Raw genomic sequence first — 26,042 nt, 5'->3', positions numbered from 1 at the left:
CATGGTTATAGAAACTAGTTCTGTTTTCTGGTATTTATAGTCTACATGGATTCTGAATGAAAGGCGGATTCTGATAAAATGACTACAGCGTCTTCGGTCACGATTAGGAAAAATAAGACAAACTAGCCTGATCTAACATCTAGGGAAGGTAGCAGGGCTAACACACAAACTAGCCTGATCTAACATCTAGGGAAAGTAGCAGGGCTAACACACAAACTAGCCTGATCTAACATCTAGGGGAGGTAGTTGGGCTAACAAATTAACTAACCTGACCTGACCTCTAGGGAAGGTAGCTGGGCTACCAATTGACTAGCCTAATCTAACCTCTAGGGAAGGTAGCTGGGCTACCAAATTAACTAGCCTGATCTAACCTCTAGGGAAGGCAGCTGGGCTACCAAATTAACTAGCCTGATCTAACCTCTAGGGAAGGCAGCTGGGCTACCAAATTAACTAGCCTGACCTGACCTCTATGGAAGGTAGCTGGGCTAACACACAAACTAGCCTTACCTAACCTCTAGGGAAGGTAGCTGGGCTACCAAATTAACTAGCCTGACCTGACCTCTAGGGAAGGTAGCAGGGCTAACTAACACACAAACTAGCCTGACCTGACCTCTAGGGAAGGTAGCAGGGCTAACTAACACAACAGCTACCCTGATCTAACATCTAGGGAAGGTAGCAGTGCTAACTAACACAACAACTAGCCTGATCTAACCTCTAGGTAAGGTAGCTGGGCTACCAAATTCACTAGCCTGATCTAACCTCTAGGGAAGGTAGCTGGGCTACCAAATTAACTAGCCTGATCTAACCTCTAGGGAAGGTAGCTGGGCTACCACACAAACTAGCCTGATCTAACTTCTAGGGAAGGTAGCTGGGCTACCAAATTAACTAGCCTGATCTAACCTCTAGGGAAGGCAGCTGGGCTACCAAATTAACTAGCCTGACCTGACCTCTATGGAAGGTAGCTGGGCTAACACACAAACTAGCCTTACCTAACCTCTAGGGAAGGTAGCTGGGCTACCAAATTAACTAGCCTGACCTGACCTCTAGGGAAGGTAGCAGGGCTAACTAACACACAAACTAGCCTGACCTGACCTCTAGGGAAGGTAGCAGGGCTAACTAACACAACAACTACCCTGATCTAACATCTAGGGAAGGTAGCAGTGCTAACTAACACAACAACTAGCCTGATCTAACCTCTAGGTAAGGTAGCTGGGCTACCAAATTCACTAGCCTGATCTAACCTCTAGGGAAGGTAGCTGGGCTACCAAATTAACTAGCCTGATCTAACCTCTAGGGAAGGTAGCTGGGCTACCACACAAACTAGCCTGATCTAACTTCTAGGGAAGGTAGCTGGGCTACCAAATTAACTAGCCTGATCTAACCTCTAGGGAAGGCAGCTGGGCTACCAAATTAACTAGCCTGACCTGACCTCTATGGAAGGTAGCTGGGCTAACACACAAACTAGCCTTACCTAACCTCTAGGGAAGGTAGCTGGGCTACCAAATTAACAAGCCTAATCTAACCTCTAGGGAAGATAGTTGGGCTACCAAATTAACTAGCCTGACCTCTAGGGAAGGTAGCTGGGCTAACACACAAACTAGCCTGACCTAACCTTTAGGGAAGGTAGCTGGGCTAACACACACACTAGCCTGATCTAACCTCTAAGGAAGGTAGCTGGGCTAAACAAATTAACTAGCCTGATCTAACCTCTAGGGAAGGTAGCTGGGCTACCACACTAACTAGCCCGATCTAACCTCTAGGGAAGGTAGCTGGGCTACCAAATTAACTAGCCTGATCTAACCTCTAGGGAAGGTAGCTGGGCTACCAAATTAAGTAGCCTGATCTAACCTCTAGGGAAGGTAGCTGGACTAACACACAAACTAGCCTGACCTGACCTCTAGGGAAGGTAGCTGGGCTACCAAATTAACTAGAATGATCTAACCTCTAGGGAAGGCAACTGAAGGCTAACACACAAAGACAGATGCTGTCCCCATCATTAGCCTAAGTTTTACAAAGCTAATACAGCAAGCCCATATCTCATACCTTTAAAGGGAGTAAGGATGAAGATAGCTCCTAGCAATTAAGGAAAAATACAGGGACAGGGAAGTTAATAGAAGACAGACAGACAAAGATAGTCATTAGTGTGACTGAATTAAGGTTTAGGTGAGAGTTATGGTGATGACCATCTACTGTTTAGAGAGTAGGCGGACGCAAAACTGCAGTTTATCAAAGTCTTTATGAATTTAGAGGAGGTAGGCTATATAGGCCATGTCATTCAGAAGGATTGTGTTGTCGATCTTGAAGAGTCTTGATGTCTTGAACAGGGACTTGACTCAGTAACCAACTGGTTATTTATGTACGATAGATGACAGGTACGTTTGGTTTGTAATCAATGACGCATACTGGTGGTTGCGGTTGTGAGAGTTGTTGTTGGCGTGCTCAATTCATCAACTCTGTCTGGGTGAAGGACCCGGGTTTGAAAGGAGGCACCCTCAATGGCTGCCCGTATAAATACCTGGCCATAGAGTTATATCGAGGGTGCAACTTCCATGAGTGCCCTCCGTCTTCACGTGACCATAGAGTTGGGTAGAGGGCACACCTGCCACAAATGCCCTCTCCCCAACACCACTCTACCGATCACGGAATTGTGTACAGTCGTTAGCCTAAGTTATGCAAGGTCAATCCACATGCCATACACTTTAGAAGGATTAGGCATTCCGCTGTCTAGTGTTCTAAGAGAACATCCTTGGAAATAAGGGAAGCATCCTTACCCTCTGAAGGGATGTGGCTAAAAGCCAACCAACAGCAAGATAGAGGCAGTCCTCATCATTAGTGAAAGTTATCCTAGGCTTATAGACGTGTTTTCTCAACTTTAGAGGGAGCAAGGCAATACACAAAGACCCCTCACAATTAGAGAAACCCTCAGAGAGGTTAGCTAGCACACAGAAACATAGAGACAACCGTCATCTTTAGAGTACTGCTAGGTTAGTATAGTATGCCCTGAGGTTTAGACAGACTAGAGAGACAAGCTAACCTGTTAAGTGTCCTCGCAATTACGGGGGGAAATCAGGAAAACATCATTATATCAACCTAGCCTCCAGAGAGAATAGCTACAGGCTAACAGGCGGAGACCCAAACAACAGAGAGGGTGTAGTCATCATTAGAGAAGCTAGTGCAGGGCTAACAACAGTCACAGCCAGGGGTTCTCCGGGCCATTAGTTTAAGAAGAAACAGCAGCAAATGTCCTTCTCTTTCTCTCCCTCGCTTTCTCTCCCCTCTCTTTTCTCTCTCTGTCAATCTTTTTCTGTCTCTCTCTCTCCTTCTCTCTTGCTCTTTCTCTCCATCGATCTCTCTTTCTCTGTCTCTCTCCCCACTCTCTCTCTCTGTCATATTACAACAAACCAAGCCCTTCCCTCCATATAACCATAATTAACCCACAGGGGATGAGAAGAAAGAGAGAAAGGAGGAGAGAGAGAGAGAGAGAGAGAGAGAGAGAGAGAGAGAGAGAGAGAGAGAGAGAGAGAGAGAGAGAGAGAGAGAGCGAGAGAGAGAGACATAGAGAGACATAGAGAGAGACAGAGAGACAGAGAGAGAGAGAGAGACAGAGAGAGAGACATAGAGAGACATAGAGAGAGACAGAGAGACAGAGAGAGAGAGAGAGAGAGACAGAGAGAGAGACAGAGAGAGAACGTGAGATAATTAAAGAGAGAATGGGAAGAAAAAAGACAGAGGTTTGATAGAGGGAGAAGGAGGAGGATAGAGAGAGAGGTTGGATAGAGAGAGGGAGAAGGAGGAGGATAGAGAGAGAGGTTGGCTAGAGAGAGGGAGAAGGAGGAGGGTAGAGAAAGAGGTTGGCTAGAGAGAGGGAGAAGGAGGAAGGTAGAGAAAGAGGTTGGCTAGAGAGAGGGAGAAGGAGGAGGATAGAGAGAGAGGTTGGCTAGAGAGAGGGAGAAGGAGGAGGATAGAGAGAGAGGTTGGCTAGAGAGAGGGAGAAGGAGGAGGATAGAGAGAGAGGTTGGCTAGAGAGAAGGAGAAGGAGGAGGGTAGAGAGAGAGGTTGGCTAGAGAGAGGGATAGGGAGGAGGATAGAGAGAGAGGTTGAATAGAGAGAGGGAGAAGGAGGAGGATAGAGAGAGAGGTTGGCTAGAGAGAGGGAGAAGGAGGAGGGTAGAGACAGAGGTTGGCTAGAGAGAGGGAGAAGGAGGAGGATAGAGAGAGAGGTTGGCTAGAGAGAGGGAGAAGGAGGAGGGTAGAGAGAGAGGTTGGCTAGAGAGAGGGATAGGGAGGAGGATAGAGAGAGAGGTTGGCTAGAGAGAGGGAGAAGGAAGAGGATAGAGAGAGAGGTTGGCTAGAGAGAGGGAGAAGGAGGAGGATAGAGAGAGAGGTTGGCTAGAGAGAGGGAGAAGAAGGAGAATAGAGAGAGAGGTTGGCTAGAGAGAGGGAGAAGGAGGAGGGTAGAGAGAGAGGTTGGCTAGAGAGAGGGAGAAGGAGGAGGATAGAGAGAGGTTGGCTAGAGAGAGGGAGAAGGAGGAGGATAGAGAGAGAGGTTGGCTAGAGAGAGGGAGAAGGGTGAGGGTAGAGAGAGAGGTTGGCTAGAGAAAGGGTTAGGGCGGAGGATAGAGAGAGAGGTTGAATAGAGTGAGGGGGAAGGATGAGGGTAGAGAGAGAGGTTGGCTAGAGAGAGGGATAGGGCGGAGGGTAGAGAGAGAGGTTGGCTAGCAAGAGGGATAGGGCGGAGGATAGAGTGCCATCACAGCAGCAAGATTTGTGACCTGTTGCCACGAGAAAAGGGCAACCACTGAAGAACACACACCATTGTAAATACAACCCATATTTATGCTTATTTATTTTATCTTGTGTCCTTTACATTGTTAAAACACTGTATATATATATAATATGACATTTGTAATGTCTTTATTGTTTTGAAACTTCTGTATGTGTAATGTTTACTGTTAATTTTTATTGTTTATTTACTTTATATATTCACTTTATATATTATCTACCTCACTTGCTTTGGCAATGTTAACACATGTTTCCCATGCCAATAAAGCCCTTGAATTGAATTAGAGAGAGAGGTTGAATAGAGTGAGGGGAAGGAGGAGGGTAGAGAGAGAGGTTGGCTAGAGAGAGGGATAGGGCGGAGGGTAGAGCGAGAGGTTGAATAGAGAAAGGGAGAGGATGGAGGATAAAGAGAGAGGTTGAATAGAGCGAGGGAGAGGGATATGGGGATAGAGAGGGAGGTTGAATAGAGAAAGGGAGAGGGATATGATGGATAGAGAGAGAGGTTGAATAGAGCGAGGGAGAGGGATATGATGGATAGAGAGAGAGGTTGAATAGAGCGAGGGAGAGGGATATGATGGATAGAGAGAGAGGTTGAATAGAGCGAGGGAGAGGGATATGGGGATAGAGAGAGAGGTTGAATAGAGAAAGGGAGAGGGATATGATGGATAGAGAGAGAGGTTGAATAGAGCGAGGGAGAGGGATATAATGGATAGAGAGAGAGGTTGAATAGAGCGAGGGAGAGGGATGTGATGGATAGAGAGAGAGGTTGAATAGAGAAAGGGAGAGGGATATGATGGATAGAGAGAGAGGTTGAATAGAGCGAGGGAGAGGGATATGATGGATAGAGAGAGAGGTTGAATAGAGCGAGGGAGAGGGATATGATGGATAGAGAGAGAGGTTGAATAGAGCGAGGGAGAGGGATATGATGGATAGAGAGAGAGGTTGAATAGAGCGAGGGAGAGGGATATGATGGATAGAGAGAGAGGTTGAATAGAGCGAGGGAGAGGGATATGATGGATAGAGAGAGAGGTTGAATAGAGCGAGGGAGAGGGATATGATGGATAGAGAGAGAGGTTGAATAGAGCGAGGGAGAGGGATATGATGGATAGAGAGAGAGGTTGAATAGAGCGAGGGAGAGGGATATGATGGATAGAGAGAGAGGTTGAATAGAGCGAGGGAGAGGGATATGATGGATAGAGAGAGAGGTTGAATAGAGCGAGGGAGAGGGATATAATGGATAGAGAGAGAGGTTGAATAGAGCGAGGGAGAGGGATATGGGGATAGAGAGAGAGGTTGAATAGAGCGAGGGAGAGGGATATGATGGATAGAGAGAGAGGTTGAATAGAGCGAGGGAGAGGGATATGATGGATAGAGAGAGAGGTTGAATAGAGCGAGGGAGAGGGATATGATGGATAGAGAGAGAGGTTGAATAGAGAAAGGGAGAGGGATATAATGGATAGAGAGAGAGGTTGAATAGAGCGAGGGAGAGGGATATGATGGATAGAGAGAGAGGTTGAATAGAGCGAGGGAGAGGGATATAATGGATAGAGAGAGAGGTTGAATAGAGCGAGGGAGAGGGATATGATGGATAGAGAGAGAGGTTGAATAGAGAAAGGGAGAGGGATATAATGGATAGAGAGAGAGGTTGAATAGAGCGAGGGAGAGGGATATGATGGATAGAGAGAGAGGTTGAATAGAGCGAGGGAGAGGTATATGGGGATAGAGAGAGAGGTTGAATAGAGCGAGGGAGAGGGATATGGGGATAGAGAGAGAGGTTGAATAGAGCGAGGGAGAGGGATATGATGGATAGAGAGAGAGGTTGAATAGAGCGAGGGAGAGGGATATGGGGATAGAGAGAGAGGTTGAATAGAGCGAGGGAGAGGGATATGGGGATAGAGAGAGAGGTTGAATAGAGCGAGGGAGAGGGATATGATGGATAGAGAGAGAGGTTGAATAGAGCAAGGGAGAGGGATATGATGGATAGAGAGAGAGGTTGAATAGAGCGAGGGAGAGGGATATGGGGATAGAGAGAGAGGTTGAATAGAGCGAGGGAGAGGGATATGATGGATAGAGAGAGAGGTTGAATAGAGCGAGGGAGAGGGATATGATGGATAGAGAGAGAGGTTGAATAGAGCGAGGGAGAGGGATATGGGGATAGAGAGAGAGGTTGAATAGAGCGAGGGAGAGGGATATGATGGATAGAGAGAGAGGTTGAATAGAGCGAGGGAGAGGGATATGATGGATAGAGAGAGAGGTTGAATAGAGCGAGGGAGAGGGATATGATGGATAGAGAGAGAGGTTGAATAGAGCGAGGGAGAGGGATATGATGGATAGAGAGAGAGGTTGAATAGAGCGAGGGAGAGGGATATGGGGATAGAGAGAGAGGTTGAATAGAGCGAGGGAGAGGGATATGATGGATAGAGAGAGAGGTTGAATAGAGCGAGGGAGAGGGATATGATGGATAGAGAGAGAGGTTGAATAGAGCGAGGGAGAGGGATATGATGGATAGAGAGAGAGGTTGAATAGAGAAAGGGAGAGGGATATAATGGATAGAGAGAGAGGTTGAATAGAGCGAGGGAGAGGGATATGTTGGATAGAGAGAGAGGTTGAATAGAGCGAGGGAGAGGGATATAATGGATAGAGAGAGAGGTTGAATAGAGCGAGGGAGAGGGATATGATGGATAGAGAGAGAGGTTGAATAGAGAAAGGGAGAGGGATATAATGGATAGAGAGAGAGGTTGAATAGAGCGAGGGAGAGGGATATGATGGATAGAGAGAGAGGTTGAATAGAGCGAGGGAGAGGTATATGGGGATAGAGAGAGAGGTTGAATAGAGCGAGGGAGAGGGATATGGGGATAGAGAGAGAGGTTGAATAGAGCGAGGGAGAGGGATATGATGGATAGAGAGAGAGGTTGAATAGAGCGAGGGAGAGGGATATGGGGATAGAGAGAGAGGTTGAATAGAGCGAGGGAGAGGGATATGGGGATAGAGAGAGAGGTTGAATAGAGCGAGGGAGAGGGATATGATGGATAGAGAGAGAGGTTGAATAGAGCGAGGGAGAGGGATATGATGGATAGAGAGAGAGGTTGAATAGAGCGAGGGAGAGGGATATGGGGATAGAGAGAGAGGTTGAATAGAGCGAGGGAGAGGGATATGATGGATAGAGAGAGAGGTTGAATAGAGCGAGGGAGAGGGATATGATGGATAGAGAGAGAGGTTGAATAGAGCGAGGGAGAGGGATATGGGGATAGAGAGAGAGGTTGAATAGAGCGAGGGAGAGGGATATGATGGATAGAGAGAGAGGTTGAATAGAGCGAGGGAGAGGGATATGATGGATAGAGAGAGAGGTTGAATAGAGCGAGGGAGAGGGATATGATGGATAGAGAGAGAGGTTGAATAGAGCGAGGGAGAGGGATATGATGGATAGAGAGAGAGGTTGAATAGAGCGAGGGAGAGGGATATGATGGATAGAGAGAGAGGTTGAATAGAGCGAGGGAGAGGGATATGGGGATAGAGAGAGAGGTTGAATAGAGCGAGGGAGAGGGATATGATGGATAGAGAGAGAGGTTGAATAGAGCGAGGGAGAGGGATATGATGGATAGAGAGAGAGGTTGAATAGAGCGAGGGAGAGGGATATGATGGATAGAGAGAGAGGTTGAATAGAGCGAGGGAGAGGGATATGGGGATAGAGAGAGAGGTTGAATAGAGCGAGGGAGAGGGATATGATGGATAGAGAGAGAGGTTGAATAGAGCGAGGGAGAGGGATATGGGGATAGAGAGAGAGGTTGAATAGAGCGAGGGAGAGGGATATGATGGATAGAGAGAGAGGTTGAATAGAGCGAGGGAGAGGGATATGATGGATAGAGAGAGAGGTTGAATAGAGCGAGGGAGAGGGATATGGGGATAGAGAGAGAGGTTGAATAGAGCGAGGGAGAGGGATATGGGGATAGAGAGAGAGGTTGAATAGAGCGAGGGAGAGGGATATGATGGATAGAGAGAGAGGTTGAATAGAGCGAGGGAGAGGGATATGATGGATAGAGAGAGAGGTTGAATAGAGCGAGGGAGAGGGATATGATGGATAGAGAGAGAGGTTGAATAGAGCGAGGGAGAGGGATATGATGGATAGAGAGAGAGGTTGAATAGAGCGAGGGAGAGGGATATGATGGATAGAGAGAGAGGTTGAATAGAGCGAGGGAGAGGGATATGATGGATAGAGAGAGAGGTTGAATAGAGCGAGGGAGAGGGATATGATGGATAGAGAGAGAGGTTGAATAGAGCGAGGGAGAGGGATATGATGGATAGAGAGAGAGGTTGAATAGAGCGAGGGAGAGGGATATGATGGATAGAGAGAGAGGTTGAATAGAGCGAGGGAGAGGGATATGGGGATAGAGAGAGAGGTTGAATAGAGCGAGGGAGAGGGATATGATGGATAGAGAGAGAGGTTGAATAGAGCGAGGGAGAGGGATATGGGGATAGAGAGAGAGGTTGAATAGAGCGAGGGAGAGGGATATGGGGATAGAGAGAGAGGTTGAATAGAGCGAGGGAGAGGGATATGATGGATAGAGAGAGAGGTTGAATAGAGCGAGGGAGAGGGATATGATGGATAGAGAGAGAGGTTGAATAGAGCGAGGGAGAGGGATATGATGGATAGAGAGAGAGGTTGAATAGAGCGAGGGAGAGGGATATGATGGATAGAGAGAGAGGTTGAATAGAGCGAGGGAGAGGGATATGATGGATAGAGAGAGAGGTTGAATAGAGCGAGGGAGAGGGATATGATGGATAGAGAGAGAGGTTGAATAGAGCGAGGGAGAGGGATATGATGGATAGAGAGAGAGGTTGAATAGAGCGAGGGAGAGGGATATGATGGATAGAGAGAGAGGTTGAATAGAGCGAGGGAGAGGGATATGATGGATAGAGAGAGAGGTTGAATAGAGCGAGGGAGAGGGATATGGGGATAGAGAGAGAGGTTGAATAGAGCGAGGGAGAGGGATATGATGGATAGAGAGAGAGAGATAATGAATCAAAGGAGGACGCTGAATCATTATAAAGGGAATCTCTGCACATCTATAATTATCTAAATATACACTGGAGAGTCAGGGAATTAACAACAAAATTACCCAACACAGTAACCTAAAAAATACCAACATTTCTCTCTAGCGGTGAGAGTAAATTAGCTCATTAGTTTCAACCTGTGTGGTAGTCTAGGTAGGCTCCTGCACCGTAGCAGGATAACAGAGTTGACTGGTTAGGTTACTGCAGGATAACAGGGTTGACTGAGTAGGCTCCTGTACTAGAGCAGGATAACAGGGTTGACTGGGTAGGCTCCTGTATTATATCAGGAGAACAGAGTTGACTGGGTAGGCTCCTGTACTAGAGCAAGATAACAGGGTTGACTGGGTAGGCTCCTGTACTAGAGCAGGATAACAGGGTTGACTGAGTAGGCTCCTGTACTAGAGCAGGAGAACAGGGTTGACTGAGTAGGCTCCTGTACTGTTTCAGGATACTATACTATATTATATTATACTATACTATATTATACTATATTACACCTTACTATATCATACTATACTATATTTACTATATTATGCTATACTATATTATATTATATTATACTATACTATGTTATACTATGCTATATTATATTATATTATACTATACTATGCTATACTATACTATATTATATTATATTATACTATTCCATATTATACTATATTACACCTTACTATATCATACTATACTATATTTACTATATTATGCTATACTATATTATACTATACTATATTATATTATATTATACTATGTTATACTATGCGGTATTATACTATTTTACTATACTATATTATACTATACTGTATTATATTCTAATATAATATACTATGTTATATTATACTAAATTATACCATACTATATTATATTGTACTATACTACATTATACTGTGCTATACTATATTATACAATGCTATATTATACTATGCTCTATTATACTATATTCTACTATACTACATCATACTATACTATATTACACAATACTATTTTTTACAATACTGTGTACTATACTATACTATACTATATTATACTATAATTTAATATACTATATTATACTATATATTACTTTACTATATCATCTATACTATATTTTACTATATTATACTGTACTATACTATATTATGCTATACTATATTATACTATATTTTACTATACTAAATTATACTATACAATATTATATTTGACTGTACTACACTATACTATAGTATATTTTACTATAGTATATTCTACTAAACTATACTATATTATACCATACTATATTTTACTATACTATATTATACTGTACTATACTATATTATGCTGTACTATATTATACTATACTGTATTATACTATATTATTCTATATTCTGCTATACTATATTGTACTGTACAATATTATGCTATGCTATACTATATTATACTACATTTTACTATACTATATTCGAATATACTATATTCTACTATACTATATTATGCTATACGACAGTATACTATATTTTACTTTACTATATCATAATATACTATATTTTACTATATTATACTATACTATATTGTACTATATTTTACTACACTATATTATACTGTACTATATTATATTATACTGTGCTATATTATACTATACTATATTCTACTATATTTTACTTTAGTATATCATACTACACTATACTTTACTAAATTATACTATGCTATATTATACTGTACTATACTACATTATACTATACTATATTATACTATACTATATTATACGATCCCATATTATACTATATTTCACTATACTATATCATACTATACTATATGACACTATACTATATTTTATTATACCATACTATATTATACTATATTTGCAATACTATATTATACTATACTATACTATATTTTACTAATTTATACTATACTATATCATACTGTACTATACTATAATATGCTATACTATATTATACTATAATTTACTATACTATATTATACTATACACTATTATATTTTACTGTACTACACTATACTATACTATATTATACTATATTGTATTATACTATATTATACTATTTTTTACTATACTATATTCTGCTATACTATATTGTACTGTACCATATTATGCTGTGCTATACTATATTATACTACATTTTACTATACTATATTCCACTATACTGTATTCTACTATACTATATTCTAATATACGATAGTATAATATATTATACTATATTTTACTTTACTATATCATACTTGACTATATTTTACAATATTATACTATACTATATTGTACTATATTTTACTATACTATATTATACTATACTATATTATACTATATTTTACTTTACTATATCATGCTACACTATACTTTACTGAATTATACTATACTATATTATAATGTACTATACTATATCATACTATACTCTATGCCACTATAGAATATTTTATTATACTTTATTTTATTATACCATACTATATTATACTATATTATGCTATATGTTACTATACTGTATTATACTATATTTTACTATACTTTATTCTACTATACTATATTATACTATATTTTACTTTACTATATCATACTACACTATATTTTACAAAATTATACTACAGGATAACAGGGTTGACTGAGGGCTCCTGTACTAGAGCAGGATAACAGGGTTGACTGAGTAGGCTCCTGTACTAGAGCAGGAGAACAGGGTTGACTGAGTAGGCTCCTGTACTGTTTCAGGATAACAGGGTTGACTCTGTGTGCTTCTGTACTATAGCAGGATAACAGGGTTGACTCTGTATGCTTCTGTACTATATCAGGATAACAGGGTTGACTCGGTATGCTCCTGTACTGTTTCAGGATAACAGGGTTGACTCTGTGTGCTTCTGTACTATAGCAGGATAACAGGGTTGACTCTGTGTGCTTCTGTACTATAGCAGGATAACAGGGTTGACTTGGTAGGTTTCTGTACAGTAATGTCACCTACAGGCACCTTCATTACCTTAACTGAATTTGTGTCTGAACAGAAAAGCGAGACTTGAAGATAATGAGAGACTGTTATTTAAACTTGTTGATGTTTTCCTTATTAAATGGAATAATGCTTTTGTAGTTTGATACAGAGAGATATATTATACATAGAGTACTATGCTATACATCCTATATTATACTATACTATACTATATTATACTGTACTATATTATGCCATACTACACTATATTATACGATAATATATTCTCCTATACTATATTATACTATTTTTACTACAGTATATTATACTATACTACACTATACTGCATTATACTACACTATATTACACTGTACTATACTATATTATATTGTACAGTATTATACTATATTTTACTATACTATATTATACTATATTATACTATATTACATTATACTATGCTATATTATACTATGCTATATTATACCATACTATATTATACTATACTATATTATATTTGACTGTACTACACTATACTATACTATATTTTACTATAGTATATTCTACTATACTATACTATATTATACCATACTATATTTTACTATACTATATTATGCTGTACTATATTATACTATACTGTATTATACTATATTTTTCTATATTCTGCTATACTATATTGTACTGTACAATATTATGCTATGCTATACTATATTATTCTACATTTTACTATACTATATTCTAATATACTATATTCTACTATACTATATTATACTATACTATATTATACTATATTTTACTTTACTATATCATACTACACTATACTTTACTAAATTATACTATTCTATATTATACTGTACTATACTCTACATTATACTATACTATATTATACTATACTATATTATACGATCCCATATTATACTATATTTCACTATACTATATCATACTATACTATATGACACTATACTATATTTTATTATACCATACTATATTATACTATATTTGCAATACTATACTATACTATACTATATTTTACTAAATTATACTATACTATATTATGCTATCCTATATTATATTATAATTTACTATACTATATTATACTATACACTATTATATTTTACTCTACTACACTATACTATACTATATTATACTATATTGTATTATACTATATTATACTATTTTTTACTATACTATATTCTGCTATACTATATTGTACTGTACCATATTATGCTGTGCTATACTATATTATACTACCTTTTACTATACTATATTCTACTATACTGTATTCTACTATACTATATTCTAATATACCATAGTATAATATATTATACTATATTTTACTTTACTATATCATACTTGACTATATTTTACAATATTATACTATACTATATTGTACTATATTTTACTATACTATATTATACTATACTATATTATACTATATTTTACTTTACTATATCATACTACACTATACTTTACTGAATTATACTATACTATATTATAATGTACTATACTATATCATACTATACTCTATGCCACTATAGAATATTTTATTATACTTTATTTTATTATACCATACTATATTATACTATATTATGCTATATGTTACTATACTGTATTATACTATATTTTACTATACTTTATTCTACTATACTATATTCTACTATACTATATTATACTATATTTTACTTTACTATATCATACTACACTATATTTTACAAAATTATACTATATTATACTGTACTCTACTACATTTTACTATACTATATAATACGATCCTATATTATACGATCCTATATTATACTATATTTTACTATACTATATCATACTATACTATATGACACTATACTATATTCTATTATACTCTATTTTATTATATCATACTATATTATACTATATTTTGCATTATTATATTACAATATAGTATATTTTACTAAATTATACTATACGATATTATACTATAGTATGCTATATGTTACTATACTATATTATACTATATTTTACTATACTATAGTATACTATACTATATTATATTATACTGGGCTATACTATTTTATAATTTACTATATTATACTATACTATAGTGTACTATACTTTATTCTACTATACTATATTATACTATACTATGCTATAATTTACTATACCATACTATACTATACTGTATTATATTATACTATACCATACTATATTATACTAAATTTCACTATACTGTATTATACTATATTATACTATACTATAGTATATTTTACTGTACGAAACTATACTATACTATACTATACTATACCATACTATATTATACCATACTATACTATATTATGCTATATTTCACTATACTACATTCTACTATACTATATTAAACTATACTATACTATATTATACTATATTATACTATACTATATTATACATACTGCATATAGCAGCAGTACCAGTGTACCAGCGGTGGCTGGTGGGTGGAGATATAGGAGGACAGGCTCATTGGCTGGAATTGAATAAGTGGAACGGTAGTAGTAGCAGGAGCAGGGAACTCTAGATCAGCAGGTGTGTACTAACCGTAGGAAGGGCCCAGTATTTCCACCGTGGCGGTGGCAGGGAATTCCAGTGCTCCCATAACGGGCTCAGACAGAAGGATCCGGAAGGTTTCAGACTGTTCAAAGATCCTGTCGGCAAGGATCACAACACGCCACGTGGCACGTGTCTGGCCAGGGATAAACTGTACCTGCTCCTGGGAGTGACCCTTAAAGTCCTGGTCATTCTCCGCACTGCCGCTCTGGGTACCAATACCTGGAGGGGAGGGAGAGAAAAGGTGGCGAGGATGAGATAAGGACATTTTAAAAAGGAAGACAGAGAAATATGAAGGGTTATATGGAAACAAAATGGAGATTGAGAGAGTAAGAGATGAGGAAAGAAAGGGAAAGTGGGAAAAGGTAAGAGGAAGAAGACAAAGAGAAAACAGGAAGACAGTGAGTTATTCACACAGTTGTTCTCTCTCTCTCTCTCTCTCTCTCTCTCTCTCTCTCTCTCTCTCTGTGTGTCTCTCTCTCTGTGTCTCTCTCTCTCTCTCTCTGTCTCTCTCTCTGTCTCTCTCTCTCTCTCTCTCTCTCTCTGTCTCTCTGTCTCTCTGTCTCTCTGTCTCTCTTTTTCTCTCTCTCTCTCTCTCTCTCTGAGCCACAGGAAAGTGAGGGATGAGTGTACGTCAGAAGCGTTTCAATAGATATATACTACATTTACAGGGATGGATTAGCTAACACATGCATGCTGGTATAATGACTGTTTTTTTTGTTACAGAGACATTATTCAGCATCCTGGCCACATCCTGGCCACATGACACTCAATACTATTTCTAGAGCTGTCACACACACACACACACACACACACACACACACACACACACACACACACACACACACACACACACACACACACACACACACACACACACACACACACACACACACACCTTCAAACAACATTCTAAAATGGATTAAAGCAAAAATAAATTTTAGAAAATGTAATTAAAAAAAAAACTGGGAAATATCACATTTACATAAGTATTCAGACCCTTTACTCAGTACTTTGTTAAAGCACCTTGGGCAGTGATTACAGCCTTGAGTCTGCTTGGGTATGACGCTGTTTCTCCCATTCTTCTCTGCAGATCCCCTCAAGCTCTGTCAGGATGGATGGGGAGCCTCACTGCACAACTATTTTCAGTTATCTCCAGAGATGTTCGATTGGGTTCAAGTCCAGGTTGTGGCTGGGCCACTCAAGGACATTCAAAGACTTGTCCCGAAGCCACTCCTGTGTTGTCTTGGCTGTGTGGTTAGGGTCGTTGTCCTGTTGGAAGGTGAACCTTCGAACCAGTCTGAGGTCCTGAGCACGCTGGGATCTCTCTGTACTTTGCTCCGTTCATCTTTCCCACATTCCTGACTAGTCTAACAGTCCCTACAGCTGAAAAATATCCCCATAGCATGATGCTGCCACCACTATGCTTCACTGTAGGGATGGTGCCAGGTTTCCTCCAGATGTGATGCTTGGCATTCAGGCCAGAGAGTTCAATCTTGGTTTCATCAAACCAGAGAATCTTGTTTCTCATGTTCTGAGAGTCTTTAGGTGCCTTTTGGAAAACTCCAAGGGGGCTATTATGTGCTTTTTACTGAGGAGTGGCTTCCGTCTGGCCACTCTACAATAAAGGCCTGGTTGGTGGAGTGCTGCAGAGATGGTTGTCCTTCTGGAAGGTTCTCACATCTCCACAGAGGAACTCTGCAGCTCTGTCAAAGTGACCATTGGGTTCTTGGTCACCTCCCTGACCAAGGCCCTTCTCCCCCGAATGCTCAGTTTGGCCGGGTGTCCAGCTCTAGGAAGGGTCCTGGTGGTTCCAAACCTCTTCAGTTTTAAGAATGATGGGGGCAGATCTGTGCCTCGACACAATCATGTCTCGGAGCTCTACAGACAATTCCTTCGACCTCATGGTTTGGTTTTTGCTCTGACATGCCCGGTCAACTGTGGGACCTTATATAGACAGGTGTGTGCCTTTTCTAAATCATGTCCAATCATTTGAATTTACCACAGATGGACTCCAATCAAGTTGTAGAAACATCTCAAGGATGATCAATGGGAAACAGGAAGCACCGGAACTCAATTTAGAATCTCAAGGATGATCAATGGAAACATGATAGCAAAGGGTCTGAATGCTTATGTAATTAAGGTATTTCTGTTTTTTTAAAGCACTCAGGACTGGGGGGAAGGTTCGCCTTCCAAAAAGGACAACGACCCTAAGCAGACAGCCAAGATAACGCAAGAGCGGCTTTCGGACAAGTCTCTCTCCACCCAGTTTATAAAGTAGAACAGACCCTCAACATGAACAAGCATTAGCAGAAGGCTGATTGTATATAGAAGAACAGACCCTGAACAAGCTACAAAGACTTAACGGGGCTGGAAAAACATCACCCTATAGACTATCACAAGCTCTAGAAATAACAACAAAATAATACAATATTAATAACAATAATAATAACAATAATAATAATAATATTAACAATAATAATAATAACAACAATAATAATAATAACAATAATAATAATAACAATAACAACAACACCCACAACAACAACAATGTAGGGTATGTAAACATTATATTAAGTGGCATTGTTTAAAGTGGCTAGTGATATATTTTACATCATTTCCCATCAATTCCCATTATTAAAGTGGCTGGAGTTGAGTCAGTGTGTTGGCAGCAGCCACTCAATGTTAGTGGTGGCTGTTTAACAGTCTGATGGCCTTGAGATAGAAGCTGTTTTTCAGTCTCTCAGTCCCAGGTTTGATGCACCTGTACTGACCTCGCCTTCTGGATGATAGCGGGGTGAACAGGCAGTGACTCGGGTGGTTGTTGTCCTTGATGATCTTTATGGCCTTCCTGTAACATCGGGTGGTGTAGGTGTCCTGGAGGGCAGGTAGTTTGCCCCCGGTGATACGTTGTGCAGACCTCACTACCCTCTGGAGAGCCTTACGGTTGTGGGCGGAGCAGTTGCCGTAACAGGCGGTGATACAGCCCGCCAGGATGCTCTCGATTGTGCATTTGTAGAAGTTTGTGAGTGCTTTTGCTGACAAGCCGAATTTCTTCAGCCTCCTGAGGTTGAAGAGGCGCTGCTGCGCCTTCTTTACGATGCTGTCTGTGTGGGTGGACCAATTCAGTTTGTCTGTGATGTGTATGCTGAGGAACTTAAAACTTGCTACCCTCTCCACTACTGTTCCATCGATGTGGATAGGGGGATGTTCCCTCTGCTGTTTCCTGAAGTCCACAATCATCTCCTTAGTTTTGTTGACGTTGTGTGTGAGGTTATTTTCCTGACACCACACTCCGAGGGCCCTCACCTCCTCCCTGTAGGCCGTCTCGTCGTTGTTGGTAATCAAGCCTACCACTGTTGTGTCGTCCGCAAACTTGATGATTGAGTTGGAGGCGTGCGTGGCCACGCAGTCGTGGGTGAACAGGGAGTACAGGAGAGGGCTCAGAACGCACCCTTGTGGGGCCCCAGTGTTGAGGATCAGCGGGGTGGAGATGTTGTTGCCTACCCTCACCACCTGGGGGCGGCCCGTCAGGAAGTCCAGTACCCAGTTGCACAGGGCGGGGTCGAGATCTAGGGTCTCGAGCTTGATGACGAGCTTGGAGTGTACTATGGTGTTAAATGCCGAGCTGTAGTCGATGAACAGCATTCTCACATAGGTATTCCTCTTGTCCAGATGGGTTAGGGCAGTGTGCAGTGTGGTTGAGATTGCATCGTCTGTGGACCTGTTTGGGCGGTAAGCAAATTGGAGTGGGTCTAGGGTGTCAGGTAGGGTGGAGGTGATATGGTCCTTGACTAGTCTCTCAAAGCACTTCATGATGACGGAAGTGAGTGCTACGGGGCAGTAGTCGTTTAACTCAGTTACCTTAGCTTTCTTGGGAACAGGAACAATGGTGGCCCTCTTGAAGCATGTGGGAACAGCAGACTGGGATAGGGATTGATTGAATATGTCCGTAAACACACCAGCCAGCTGGTCTGCGCATGCTCTGAGGGCGCGGCTGGGGATGCCGTCTGGGCCTGCAGCCTTGCGAGGGTTAACACGTTTAAATGTTTTACTCACCTCGGCTGCAGTGAAGGAGAGGCCACATGTTTTGGTTGCAGGCGGTGTCAGTGGCACTGTATTGTCCTCAAAGCGGGCAAAAAAGTTATTTAGTCTGCCTGGGAGCAAGACATCCTGGTCCGTGACGAGGCTGGTTTTCTTTTTGTAATCCGTGATTGACTGTAGACCCTGCCACATACCTCTTGTGTCTGAGCCGTTGAATTGAGATTCTACTTTGTCTCTATACTGACGCTTAGCTTGTTTGATTGCCTCGCGGAGGGAATAGCTACACTGTTTGTATTCGGTCATGTTTCCGGTCACCTTGCCCTGACTAAAAGCAGTGGTTTGCGCTTTCAGTTTCACGCGAATGCTGCCATCAATCCACGGTTTCTGGTTTGGGAATGTTTTAATCGTTGCTATGGGAACGACATCTTCAACACACGTTCTAATGAACTCGCACACCGAATTAGCGTATTCGTCAATGTTGTTGTCTGACGCAATATGAAACATATCCCAGTCCACGTGATGGAAGCAGTCTTGGAGTGTGGAATCAGATTGGTCGGACCAGCGTTGAACAGACCTCAGCGTGGGAGCTTCTTGTTTTAGTTTCTGTCTGTAGGCAGGGATCAACAAAATGGAGTCGTGGTCAGCTTTTCCGAAAGGAGGGCGGGGCAGGGCCTTATATGCGTCGCGGAAGTTAGAATAGCAGTGATCCAAGGTTTTGCCAGCCCTGGTTGCGCAATCGATATGCTGATACAATCTTGTTTTCAGATTAGCCTTGTTAAAATCCCCAGCTACAATGAATGCAGCCCCAGGATGTATGGATTCCAGTTTGCAAAGAGTCAAATAAAGTTCGTTCAGAGCCATCGATGTGTCTGCTTGGGGGGGAATATATACGGCTGTGATTATAATCGAAGAGAATTCCCTTGGTAGATAATGCGGTCGACATTTGATTGTGAGGAATTCTAAATCAGGAGGACTTGAGTTCCTGTATGCTTTTGTGACCACACCACGTCTCGTTAGCCATAAGGCATACGCCCCCGCCCCTCTTCTTACCAGAAAGTTGTTTGTTTCTGTCGGCGCGATGCGTGGAGAAACCAGCTGGCTGCACCGACTCCGATAGCGTCTCTCCAGTGAGCCATGTTTCCGTGAAGCAAAGAACGTTACAGTCTCTGATGTCCCTCTGGAATGCTACCCTTGCTCGGATTTCATCAACCTTGTTGTCAAGAGACTGGACATTGGCGAGAAGTATACTGGGGAGGGGTGCACGATGTGCCCGTCTCCGGAGTCTGACCAGAAGACCGCTACTTTTCCCTCTTTTACGAAGTCGTTTTTTTGGGTCGCCGGCTGGGATCCATTCCGTTGTCCTGGGTGAAAGGCAGAACACAGGATCCGCTTCGCAAAAGTCATATTATTGGTCGTACTGATGGTGAGTTGACGCTGCTCTTATGTTCAGTAGTTCTTCTCGACTGTATGTAATGAAACCTAAGATGACCTGGGGTACCAATGTAAGAAATAACACGTAAAAAAAAAAAAAAAACTGCATAGTTTCCTAGGAACGCGAAGCGAGGCGGCCATCTCTGTCGGCGCCGGAAGTACACACAGAAATGACCACAGAGATATAGACATGAGAGTAACCCTACATAGTATCAGAAGCTATTATTAAGAGAACTATAGTATTGTACTTTAGGAAGAAAATGAGCTTTCACACCAAGTTCACCCTCACGTCCCCTCCAAGCTCCGCAGGGAAGGGAGAGAATAACAGAAATACAACAAATGAACTGAAATGGGAACAGAAGAAAAATAGAAAGTGTTTCAAAGAAATAGGCCTTGAGTAATGAAAGGAGAGAAACGGAAGAATGAGATTTCTTCTCTCCATTCCATCTCTCTCTCTCGTGTTCCATCTCGCTCTCGTGTTCCATTTATCTCTCATTGGGGGGTCTCTTCCCACCGTTAGCACACCTCAGACAGGCAGAGGGGAGGAGAAGGGGATGAGAGGGAGGAGGGGAGGAGAAGGGGACGAGAGGGAGGAGGGGAGGAGAAGGGGGCGAGAGGGAGGAGGGGAGGAGAAGGGGACGAGAGGGAGGAGGGGAGGAGAAGGGGACGAGAGGGAGGAGGGGAGGAGAAGGGGACGAGAGGGAGGAGGGGTGGAGAAGGGGGCGAGAGGGAGGAGGGGAGGAGAAGGGGACGAGAGGGAGGAGGGGAGGAGAAGGGGACGAGAGGGAGGAGGGGAGGAGAAGGGGGCGAGAGGGAGGAGGGGAGGAGAAGGGGACGAGAGGGAGGAGGGGAGGAGAAGGGGACGAGAGGGAGGAGGGGAGGAGAAGGGGACGAGAGGGAGGAGGGGAGGAGAAGGGGACGAGAGGGAGGAGGGGAGGAGAAGGGGACGAGAGGGAGGAGGGGAGGAGGGGAGGAGAAGGGGGCGAGAGGGAGGAGGGGAGGAGAAGGGGACGAGAGGGAGGAGGAGAAGTAGAAAGGGTTCAGGGGAGGTGGACTACAGTCTTAAAAATAAAGGTGCAAGTTGGAACCAAATAAGGTTGTTGAGAGCGATGCCATCGAGGAACCATTTTAGGGTGTCTGAGGAACCATAGATGGGATGGTTCTTTGAAGAACCATACAAAAATCTAAAACCAGAAATGTTTAGGCCTTTCACATTTCACATTCTTAAAATAAAGTGTTGATCCTAACTGACCGTAGGACAGGGAATTTTTTACCAGGATTAAATGTCAGGAATTGTGAAAAATGGAGCTTGGTTAAGGTGTATGTAAACTTACAACTGTAACTAGGTGTTACAACCACAGCATCTCAGTCGTAGTATGTACATTTTACCACAATAAAGTATCTATCATAAGTCACAGCTTTTTAAGGGAAAGTCCAGAGTTAGCTCACAAAAAGGTAAATAAGGTTATTTTAATTTTATTACGGGGGACAATTGCTGTAGGACAATTTAAGATACTCACCAAATGTACGCAAACAACTACAAACGCATACGCCCACGGGCAATAATACCAAACACAGACGGAAGGGTACACGGTCCCTAAGGCTGCTCCAGACTAACCAGACCCCCCCCCCCCTGTAGGATTCTGCCCTGTAGGATTGTTTACTGTTTACCTGAACAAGCTATCATAATCGCTACATGCGCGCACGCGCACACACACACACACACACACACACTCACACACACACACTTTGGAACTGCAGGCTATGAAGGTTGATAGTACTAGACTTCCTACTCTAGTTACTTCTAACTTGTTTATTTGATAGGAGTGTTAATTTCCTCTCTACAGTCTGGGTGATGATAGGAGTGTTTATTTCCTCTCTGCAGTCTGGGTGATGATAGGAGTGTTTATTTCCTCTCTATAGTCTGGGTGATGATAGGAGTGTTTATTTCCTCTCTATAGTCTGGGTGATGATAGGAGTGTTTATCTCCCCTCTGCAGTCGGGGTGATGATAGGAGTGTTTATTTCCTCTCTGCAGTCTGGGTGATGATAGGAGTGTGTATTTCCTCTCTACAGTCTGGGTGATGATAGGAGTGTTTATCTCCCCTCTGCAGTCTGGGTGATGATAGGAGTGTTTATTTCCTCTCTACAGTCTGGGTGATGATAGGAGTGTTTATCTCCCCTCTGCAGTCTGGGTGATGATAGGAGTGTTTATTTCCTCTCTGCAGTCTGGGTGATGATAGGAGTGTTTATTTCCTCTCTATAGTCTGGGTGATGATAGGAGTGTTTATCTCCCCTCTGCAGTCTGGGTGATGATAGGAGTGTTTATTTCCTCTCTACAGTCTGGGTGATGATAGGAGTGTTTATATCCCCTCTGCAGTCTGGGTGATGATAGGAGTGTTTATTTCCTCTCTACAGTCTGGGTGATGATAGGAGTGTGTATTTCCTCTCTACAGTCTGGGTGATGATAGGAGTGTTTATTTCCTCTCTGCAGTCTGGGTGATGATGGGAGTGTTTATTTCCTCTCTACAGTCTGGGTGATGATAGGAGTGTGTATTTCCTCTCTACAGTCTGGGTGATGATAGGAGTGTTTATTTCCTCTCTGCAGTCTGGGTGATGGTAGGAGTGTTTATTTCCTCTCTGCAGTCTGGGTGATGATAGGAGTGTTTATTTCCTCTCTGCAGTCTGGGTGATGATAGGAGTGTTTATTTCCTCTCTGCAGTCTGGGTGATGATAGGAGTGTTTATTTCCTCTCTGCAGTCTGGGTGATGGTAGGAGTGTTTATTTCCTCTCTACAGTCTGGGTGATGATAGGAGTGTTTATTTCCTCTCTGCAGTCTGGGTGATGGTAGGAGTGTTTATTTCCTCTCTGCAGTCTGGGTGATGATAGGAGTGTTTATTTCCTCTCTGCAGTCTGGGTGATGATAGGAGTGTTTATTTCCTCTCTGCAGTCTGGGTGATGATAGGAGTGTTTATTTCCTCTCTGCAGTCTGGGTGATGGTAGGAATGTGTGTCCACCAGCTTGTCTCCTTCCAGCTCCAAGTCCACACCATCAGGTGTAGACAGGGAAGACAGTTGTAGACAGGTGAAGACAGGGAAGACAGGTGAAGACAGGTGAAGACAGGTGAAGACAGGGAAGACAGGTGAAGACAGGTGAAGACAGGGAAGACAGGTGAAGACAGGTGAAGACAGGCAAGACAGGAAAGACAGGAAAGACAGGTGAAGACAGGGAAGACAGGAAAGACAGTTGTAGACAGGTGAAGACAGTTGTAGACAGGTGAAGACAGGGAAGACAGGAAAGACAGTTGTAAACAGGTGAAGACAGGTGAAGACAGGGAAGACAGGAAAGACAGTTGTAGACAGGTGAAGACAGTTGTAGACAGTTGAAGACAGGGAAGACAGTTGTAAACAGGTGAAGACAGGTGAAGACAGGGAAGACAGGAAAGACAGTTGTAGACAGGTGAAGACAGTTGTAGACAGTTGAAGACAGGGAAGACAGGTGAAGACAGGTGAAGACAGTTGTAGACAGGGAAGACAGGAAAGACAGGAAAGACAGTTGTAGACAGGTGAAGACAGTTGTAGACAGTTGAAGACAGGGAAGACAGGTGAAGACAGGTGAAGACAGTTGTAGACAGGGAAGACAGGAAAGACAGTTGTAGACAGGTGAAGACAGGGAAGACAGTTGTAGACAGGTTCTAGGGCAGGGAAATCAGGCGTAGACAGGTGCTAAGACAGGGAAATCAGTTGTAGACAGGTGCTAAGACAGGGAAATCAGGTGTAGACAGGTTCTAGGGCAGGGAAATCAGGCGTAGACAGGTGCTAGGGCAGGGAAATCAGGTGTAGACAGGTGCTAGGGCAGGGAAATCAGGTGTAGACAGGTGCTAGGGCAGGGAAGACAGTTGTAGACAGGTGAAGACAGTTGTAGACAGTTGAAGACAGGGAAGACATGTGAAGACAGTTGAAGACATGGAAGACAGTTGAAGACAGTTGAAGACAGTTGTAGACAGTTATAGACAGGTGAAGACAGTTGTAGACAGGTGAAGACAGTTGTAGACAGGTGAAGACAGTTGTAGACAGGTGAAGACAGTTGTAGACAGGTGAAGACAGTTGTAGACAGGTGAAGACGGGTGAAGACAGGTGAAGACAGTTGTAGACAGGTGAAGACAGTTGTAGACAGGTGAAGACAGTTGTAGACAGGTGAAGACAGGTGAAGACAGGTGAAGACAGGTGAAGACAGTTGTAGACAGGTGAAGACAGTTGTAGACAGGTGAAGACAGTTGTAGACAGGTGAAGACAGGTGAAGACAGTTGTAGACAGGTGCTGACTGTTGCTTGGGCAGGGAAATCAGGTGTAGACAGGTGCTAAGACAGGGAAATCAGTTGTAGACAGGTGCTAAGGCAGGGAAATCAGGTGTAGACAGGTGCTAAGACAGGGAAAACAGGTATAGCTATGGCAGGGAAATCAGGTGTAGACAGGTGCTAGGGCAGGGAAATCAGGTGTAGACAGGTGCTGACTGGTGCTAGGGCAGGGAAATCAGGTATAGACAGGTGCTAGGGCAGGGAAATCAGGTGTAGACAGGTGCTAGGGCAGGGAAATCAGGTATAGACAGGTGCTAGGGAAGGGAAATCAGTTATAGACAGGTGCTAGGGCAGGGAAATCAGGTGTAGACAGGTGCTAGGGCAGGGAAATCAGGTATAGACAGGTGCTACGACAGGGAATTCAGGTATAGACAGGTGCTAGGGAAGGGAAATCAGTTATAGACAGGTGCTAGGGCAGGGAAATCAAGTTTAGACAGGTGCTAGGGCAGGGAAATAAGGTGTAGACAGGTTCTAGGTCAGGGAAATCAGGTGTAGACAGGTGCTAGGGCAGGGAAATCAGGTATAGACCGGTGCTAAGACAGGGAGGACAGGTGGAGACAGGTGCTAGGGCAGGGAATTCAGGTATAGACAGGTGCTAGGGCAGGAAATCAGGTATAGACAGGTGCTAAGACAGGGAGGACAGGTGTAGACAGGTGCTAGGGCAGGGAAATCAGGTGTAGACAGGTGCTAGGGCAGGGAAATCAGGTATAGACAGGTGCTAGGGCAGGGTATTCAGGTGTAGACAGGTTCTAGGTCAGGGAAATCAGGTATAGACCGGTGCTAAGACAAGGAGGACAGGTGTAGACAGGTGCTAGGGCAGGGAAATCAGGTGTAGACAGGTGCTAGGGCAGGGAAATCAGGTATAGACAGGTGCTAGGGCAGGGAAATCAGGTGTAGACAGGTGCTAGGGCAGGATAATCAGGTATAGACAGGTGCTAGGGCAGGGAAA

At 42.6% G+C, this 26,042-nt stretch overlaps 2 protein-coding genes across 2 annotated transcripts in view; both read right to left on the bottom strand.

Annotated features, from left to right (window-relative positions):
• The window catches only part of LOC139388601 (regulatory factor X-associated protein), a 1,150,577-nt gene that overhangs the window by 94,376 nt on the left and 1,030,159 nt on the right, over positions 1–26,042 (bottom strand). The gene's annotated exons all lie outside the window — the stretch shown is intronic.
• The window catches only part of LOC139388240 (FRAS1 related extracellular matrix 2a), a 243,105-nt gene that overhangs the window by 116,406 nt on the left and 100,657 nt on the right, over positions 1–26,042 (bottom strand). Inside the window, exon 7 of the mRNA XM_071134789.1 lies at positions 15,254–15,484. Within this exon, the coding sequence (XP_070990890.1) occupies positions 15,254–15,484 (231 nt within the window). The remainder of the gene's footprint in view (positions 1–15,253; positions 15,485–26,042) is intronic.

This window comes from Oncorhynchus clarkii, chromosome 29 (genome assembly GCF_045791955.1).
Source record: "Oncorhynchus clarkii lewisi isolate Uvic-CL-2024 chromosome 29, UVic_Ocla_1.0, whole genome shotgun sequence".
NCBI classification, from domain to species: Eukaryota; Metazoa; Chordata; class Actinopteri; order Salmoniformes; family Salmonidae; genus Oncorhynchus; species Oncorhynchus clarkii.
The sequence above is the reverse complement of the archived record's forward strand: the minus strand, read 5'-3'. Positions and strand labels throughout refer to the sequence as shown.